Consider the following 7,723-nt stretch of genomic DNA (forward strand, 5'->3'; position numbering starts at 1 on the left):
CAGATGTAGTTCTAGGTTAAGGGTTATACCTGAGGGGTTGGGAGGTGTCTCTCTGATGGTGTGCAGGACCTTCATGTCTCTGATGTTGTGGATGTACAGAGATTCCTCCAGACATACTATCAGCCTCTGAAACACACACAGGAGTCTTCAGTGTTGTAGTGTTGTAGCTAGGAGTTTAACACACCTGTCCAGACATACTGTCAGCCTCTGAAACACACACTCCTGCTCATCATCACATATCACTGGGTGTGTGTGTTCCTACCTGTCTGTTGAGCTTGACAGCCAGTATAGTGTTACTGTAACTATAGTTACAGATCTCCGTTCCCTTCTTGAAGTGACAGACCTTCAGCTTCCTAGGAGCCTTCAGACTGACGATCGCCACCAGACTACTGCTGAACAGACGCTCTACAATACACACATCCTCTGTGTCCGCTGCACGCACACACACACACACACACACGCACGCACGCACGCACGCACACGCACACACACACACACACACACACACACACACACACACACACACACACACACACATTAGTACCAAACAGCATAACCCCGTTGCTGTAATATTCTAGAGAGCCATATTATAGTGATCCTACATGAACAGTGGGGACGATGACTGTATGGACTGTGAGTGGAATACATGTCTGTGGAACAGAGCCTTCGAAAGGTGTTCAGACCCGACTTTGACCCGACACATTTGGTTACGTTACAGCCTTATTCTAAAATGGATTACATTTTCCCCTCATCAATTTACACACAATACCCCATAATGAGAAAGCAAAACTATTTTTACATTTCTGCTAAATAAGCGAAAACTTTTTTTTTTTTATGTTTGCAAATTTATGAAAAATAAAAACATTTATTTAGCATTGAAGGTCCCCAAGAACACAGTGGCCTCCATCATTCTTAAATGGAAGAAGTTTGGAACCACCTAGACTCATCCTAGAGCTGGCCGCCCGGCCAAACTGAGCAATCGGTGGAGAAGGGCCTTGGTCAGGTCAACCAAGAACCTGATGGTCACTCTGATAGAGCTCCAGAGTTCCTCTGTGGAGATGGGAGAACCTTCCAGAAGGATAACCATCTCTGCAGCACTCTACCAATAAGGCCTTTATGGTGGAGTGGCCAGACAGAAGCCACTCCTCAGTAAAAGGTACATGACAGCCTGCTTGGAGTTTGCCAAAGGCACCTAAAGACTCAAGATTCTCTGGTCTGATGAAACCAAGATGGAACTTTTGGCTTGAATGCCAAGCGTCACGTCTGGAGGAAACCTGGCACCATCCCTATAGTGAAGTATGGTCGTGGCAGCATCCCTACGGTGAAGCACAGTGGTGGCAGCATCATGGTGTGGATGTTTTTCAGCGACAGGGGCTGGGAGACTAGTCAGGATCGAGGAAAGATGAACAGAGCAAAGTGCAGAGAGGTCCTTGATGAAAAGCCCTGAGGGCTCTGGAGCAGGTTAAGACGGGGGCGAAGGTTCAACTTCCAACAGGACAACAACCCTAAGCACACAGCCAAGACAACGCATGAGTGGGTTCGGGACAAGTCTCTGAATGTCCTTGAGTGGCCCAGCCAGAGCCCGGACTTGAACCAGATAAAACATCTCTTGAGACCTGAAAATAGCTGTACAGCGACGCTCCCCATCCAACCTGACAGAGGTTGAGAGGATCTGCAGAGAAGAATGGGAGAAACTCCCTAAATACAGGTGTGCCAAGCTTTTAGCGTGATACCCAAGAAGACCTGAGGCTGTAATCGCTGCCAACGGTGCTTCAACAAAGTACAGAGTAAAGGGTCTGAATATTTATGTAAATTATTTTGATAAATTATCAAAATTTCGAAAAACTTGTTTTTGCTTTGTCATTATAGGGTATTGTGATGTCATTATGGGGTATTGTGATGTCATTATGGGGTATTGTGATGTCATTATGGGGTATTGTGATGTCATTATAGGGTATTGTGATGTCATTATAGGGTATTGTGTGTAGATTGATGAGGGGGAAAAACTATTTAATCCATTTTAGAATAAGGCTATAATGTAACAAAACGTGGAAAAGGTCAAGGGGTCTGAATACTTCCTGAATGCCCTGTATATATAGTAAATATATAGCCATTCCATATTACTGTAAAACAACATTAAGAGTGATGGTTATGACTGTGTGGTATCTAGTAAGTGCAATATTTCATATATATATTATATTATATATACACATACACACACGTCATAAATCCATATGATATTGATACTCACTGCATTCATAAATCTGCTCCAACTTGTCCACAGACGATAGGGAGAAGAACTTGTAGCCTGATTTGGTTCCAACAGCTAAAGACCTGGAGAGAGGACACACACACACGTTAGAACAGATACGTGACTTGATGAGAGAGAGACAGGCTGGTAACACTGACCTGACCTAGAGGAGAGAGACAGAGACAGGCTGGTGACACTGGCCTGACTATGACAGTGTGTGTTTGAGTGACATTGGGTCACACGGTGTGTGTTGCAATCCCACTACCCAGAAAGACCAGAGTGGTCAGCAATGGCATCCACTTTCACAGACTCCACCAGGGACGGGTATAAATCACCAATATCAATGTATCAAAACACCATCAAGATCAATGTATCAAAACGCCACCAAGATCAATGTATCAAAACGCCACCAAGATCAATGTATCAAAACGCCACCAAGATCAATGTATCAAAACGCCACCAAGATCAATGTATCCAAACAACACCAAGATCAATGTATCAAAACACCACAAAGATCACTGTATCAAAACACCACCAAGATCGCTGTATCAAAACACCACCAAGATCAATGTATCAAAACACCACCAAGATCAATGTATCAAAACACCATCAAAGATCAATGTATCAAAAATAAACTACTAAATACTTAGTGAAAATAAATGTATTTTAAAATACATTGATTTCCGCTCTTCTCACTAAACAGCAAATGATTGCGTCTTGTTATTATATTTAGGCCGAGCTGCCTGTTTCTTTGTTCTGAATAAAAGTGACATCATATATTCCCCAAGGCTCCTTTTGCCTTGTTGCAATGCAATACTTCAACGTTGATTCAATTATTAGTTTGAGGGGTTTTTGTGAGGTCAACACACCATTTCTCTAGAGAGAAATTAAATAATTTACGAGAGAAGTCAAATAGGCTAGTGGCTGGAGCGTTGGGCCAGTAACCGAAAGGTTGCTGGATCAAATCTCTGAGCTAACAAGGTACAAATCTGTCGTTCTGCCCCTGAACAAGGCAGTTAACACACTGTTCCCTGGTAGGCCGTCATTGTAAATAAGAATGTGTTCTTAACTGACTTGCCTCGTTAAATAAAGGTTCAATTAAAAAAAAACTATGGGACGCTGGGCGCTGAAGGGAGTTGAAGTTTTCATTATGCAAATATTCAACCAAGTTCAGCTCAAACTTACTAATCAACTACAATGACCATCATACATTGTGCCTGTTCTTTTCCATCTTGGACAAAAATGGATTCACTTTAGGTTTAGAAACTCTGTGCTTTTACGCCTGCTAAGTTAGGTTAGATACACACAGACCAATGATGTATATAAACCCTGCTGATGCTATGTATTGGCCATTGAGAAGCTTTAAGCCATATTGACACTCCTCAGTAGGAGCAGTTCTCCATTGGAATTCTACAGTATTTACATTAAAAGTTTCAAGGACAACATTACATGTGTTTAAGTATTTTTTGTTGTTGTAGTGGGGACAGTAGCATTAGAACTTTACAAAAATGTATCATTTATTAGTAATTTCCTATGTGGACCTGACAGAGACAGTGGTATATTTTCAATGTTTTGGCAATTGAATGTGCACAATTTTGGCTTTGGTATTTCCATTAAAAGGCGCTAATCATTTTAATGTAATTATTTCATAATGCATTTAATATAAACATTTAAAAAAAATAATCGAAACAGGTTATTTATTTTATAATGAACGGAAACGACCTCAAAAAGCACTAATCGCTCAGCACACTTAAACATTTTATTTTATTTAACTAGGCAAATCAGTCAAGAACAAATTCGTATTCACAATGACGGCCTACACCGGCCAAACCGGGGATTTGTGCACAGCCATATGGGACTCCCAATCACGGCCGGATGTGATACAACATTAGTACATACGCATGGTCTAAAGTTTACGGGAGGATAAGCACATTCTCAAGTCAAGTTCAGTTTTCCGACTGTGCGTGAAAACTGGTACACGCATGTTTAGGGCCATATTCTGTGAATGTGTAGCGTTTATACATGAGGGCCCAGGTGAACCGTAGCTTTCTGGGCAGAGAGGAGATCTCGCCTTTTCATCGTCCTTTGCCCAGATATTGGTTCAGGTATCAATACACTTTATCATATTAATCCCCTCGCCTTTTTGTGTTAGACAACTAGTTTATGCTTCTTGTTTATCCAGGCACTTTAGCTAGCTGGCTGGTTAGCGTTTTAGCTGGCTGACGACATGGATGCTAAAGTAGGCAACATGATCAGACAGCTTGTCAGCAAACTAGCATCTCTCCCCGGTCCTCCTCTCCCTTCTCCCCAGTCCTCCTCTCCCCCTTCTCCCCAGTCCTCCTCTCCCCCTTCTCCCCAGTCCTCCTCTCCCCTTTCTCCCCAGTCCTCCTCTCCCCCTTCTCCCCAGTCCTCCTCTCCCCTTTCTCCCCAGTCCTCCTCTCCCCCTTCTCCCCAGTCCTCCTCTCCCCGGGCCTTCCTTACGTGTTGTCCTGGTTAAAGTTGGCGAAGAGGAGCTGGCTACAGCCGGTCTCCCCGCTCTGACTAGCCAAGTTCATGGGCCCGGCACCATCTAATCCAGCCGTGTGAGAAAGCAGCAGTCGGGTAGGTTGTGGATAGTAACTGGGTGAGAGTGAAGTTGGCCTGTAATCATGGAGCCATCTCGCTGTTCTCTTGTTGTTGTTTTCTCCGTCGCTGTTGCCCCCTCTCTCTGCGCATGGGCGGTAGCGGGGTTTTGCGACAGTTTCTTAAAGGGGCCGTTCCACCATTTCACAGGTTTGGTTTACGGTTGTGTTTGGGGATGGAAGAAGTGTGATAAATGACAATCACTTAATGGGAACGTCTCAAAAAATCTATACATTTATCGGAATCTCGTTTCAGTTGAAACAATAATCTGTTCAACGACCACCTTATACCAAATATTTTATGAACTAACCCAATATAGACCAGAGCCTGTCGTTTCCAATGGGAACACAATCATAGGTGGCAGAACAAGCAAGGAGGTGGGCAGAGATTTCCGTTAGGAAGCACACTGCCGGCCACTGTGCTTCCTCTCATCACCATGTTTGGTAGTGAGTGGAAACGCCAACCGGATGCTTCATATTTACACATCCGGTGAAATAACTGTCTCATTGTTCTGTGGCTGTGGCTATACGATTGATATTCTGCCGTACGTGTCACCAGAAGATGGCGCAGTCTGACAACATACATTTTCATAATTTCAGACACTGGACAACTGCGGTATAAGAACTGGAGACAGCGTCCAAGATGCCCGGTGGTTGTTGTCAAGGTAATGTAATGTACTGTACTGTAATATAATGTACTCAAATCAAATTGTACTTGTTACAATGCCTTGAATACAACAGGTGTAGTAGACCTTACCGTGAAATGCTTGCTTACAAGCCCTTTACCAACAAAGCAACATTTTTCTACGTTACAGCCTTATTCTAAAATTTATTAAATCGTTTTTTTCCTCCTCATCAATCTACACACAATACCCCATAATGACAAAGCAAAAACAGGTTTTTCGAAATTTTTGGCAAATGTATTTAAAGTAAAAAAATGAAATATCACATGTACAAGTATTCAGACCTTTTACTCAGTACTTTGTTGAAGCACCTTTGGCAGTGATTACAGCCTCTAGTCTTCTTGGGTATGGTTCAACAAGCTTGGCACACCTGTATTTGGGGAGTTTCTCCCATTCCTCTCTGCAGATCATCTCAAGCTCTGTCAGGTTGGATGGGGAGCATTGCTGCACAGCTATTTTCAGGTTTCTCCAGAGGTGTTCGATCGGGTTTAAGTCCGGGCTCTGGCTGGCCCACTCAAGGACATTCAGAGATTGTCCCGAAGCCACACCTGCGTTGTCTTGGCTGTATGCTTAGGGTCATTGTCCTGTTGGAAGGTGAACCTTCGCCCCAGTCTGAGGTTCTGGATCAGGTTTTCAATAAGGATCTCTCTGTACTTTGCGCCGTTCATCTTTCCCTCGATCCTGACTAGTCTCCCAGTCCCTGCCACTGAAAAACATCCCCACAGCATGATGCTGCCACCACCATGCTTCACCTTAGGGATGGTACCAGGTTTCTTCCAGACATGACACTCGGCATTCAGGCCCAAAAGTTCCATCTTGGTTTCATCAGACCAGAGAATCTTGAGTCTTTAGGTGCCTTTGGCAAACTCCAAGCAGGCTGTCATGTACCTTTTACTGAGGAGTGGCTTCTGTCTGGCCACTCCACCATAAAGGCCTTATTGGTAGAGTGCTGCAGAGATGGTTATCCTTCTGGAAGGTTCTACCATCTCCACAGAGGAACTCTGGAGCTCTGTCAGAGTGACCATCAGGTTCATGGTCACCTCCCTGACCAAGGCCCTTCTCCACCGATTGCTCAGTTTGGCCGGGCGGCCAGCTCTAGGAAGAGTCTAGGCGGTTCCAAACTTCTTCCATTTAACAATGATGGAGGCCACTGTGTTCTTGGGGACCTTCAAGGATACAGGAATGTTTTGGTACCCTTCCACCAGATCTGTGCCTCGACTCAATTCTGTCTCTGAACTCTACGGACAATTACTTCGACCTCATGGCTTGGTTTTTGCTCTGAAATGCTCTGTCAACTGTTGGAATTTACCACAAGTGGACTCCAATCAAGTTGTAGAAACATCTCTAGGATGACCAATGGAAACAGGATGCAACTGAGTTAAATGTCGAGTCTCATAACAAAGGGTCTGAATACTGATGTAAATAAGGTATCTGTTTTTTTATTTTTTATTAATACATTTGCACTAATTTCTAAAAACCTTTTTTCTCTGAAATTATGGGCTATTGAGTGTAGATTGCTGAGGATTTTATTTAATCAATTTTAGAATAAGGCTGTAACGTAAAACAATGTGGAAAAAGTCAAGGGGTCTGAATACTTTCCGAAGGCTCTGTATATTATAAATATATATATATACATGCTGTATGTGAAGGAATGTGAATGTATGCCTTTCACAACAATGCAGAGTTAAAAAGTTAGACAAATTTGAGAAATAAAAAAAGGAAATAGTCAAATCAATTTAAAACATGGTTAGCAGATGTTAATGGTCACAAGGTTAGCAGATGGTAATGGTCACATGGTTAGCAGATGTTAATGGTCACATACGCATGGTTAGCAGATGTTAATGGTCACATGGTTAGCAGATGTTAATGGTCACATACACATGGTTAGCAGATGTTAATGGTCACATACACATTGTTAGCAGATGTTAATGGTCACATACACATGGTTAGCAGATGTTAATGGTCACATACACATGGTTAGCAGATGTTAATGGTCACATACACATTGTTAGCAGATGTTAATGGTCACATACACATGGTTAGCAGATGTTAATGGTCACATACACATTGTTAGCAGATGTAATGGTCACATACACATGGTTAGCAGATGTTAATGGTCACATACACATGGTTAGCAGATGTTAATGGTCACATGCAGATGTTAATGG

The 7,723-nt window shown here is 42.9% G+C and overlaps 1 protein-coding gene across 1 annotated transcript in view; it reads right to left on the reverse strand.

The window, feature by feature from the left end:
* The window catches only part of LOC135530567 (WD repeat domain phosphoinositide-interacting protein 2), a 41,813-nt gene extending 36,841 nt beyond the window's left edge, over window positions 1–4,972 (reverse strand). The window contains exons 1-4 of the mRNA XM_064958865.1: window positions 4,733–4,972; window positions 2,252–2,334; window positions 263–432; window positions 30–126 (exon numbers count right to left, since the gene is read on the reverse strand). Of these exons, the coding sequence (XP_064814937.1) occupies window positions 30–126; window positions 263–432; window positions 2,252–2,334; window positions 4,733–4,806 (424 nt within the window). The 5' untranslated portion in view covers window positions 4,807–4,972. The remainder of the gene's footprint in view (window positions 1–29; window positions 127–262; window positions 433–2,251; window positions 2,335–4,732) is intronic.
* Window positions 4,973–7,723: the final 2,751 nt, after the last annotated feature.

The sequence above is a fragment of the Oncorhynchus masou genome, unplaced genomic scaffold (assembly GCF_036934945.1).
Source record: "Oncorhynchus masou masou isolate Uvic2021 unplaced genomic scaffold, UVic_Omas_1.1 unplaced_scaffold_1382, whole genome shotgun sequence".
NCBI lineage: Eukaryota > Metazoa > Chordata > Actinopteri > Salmoniformes > Salmonidae > Oncorhynchus > Oncorhynchus masou.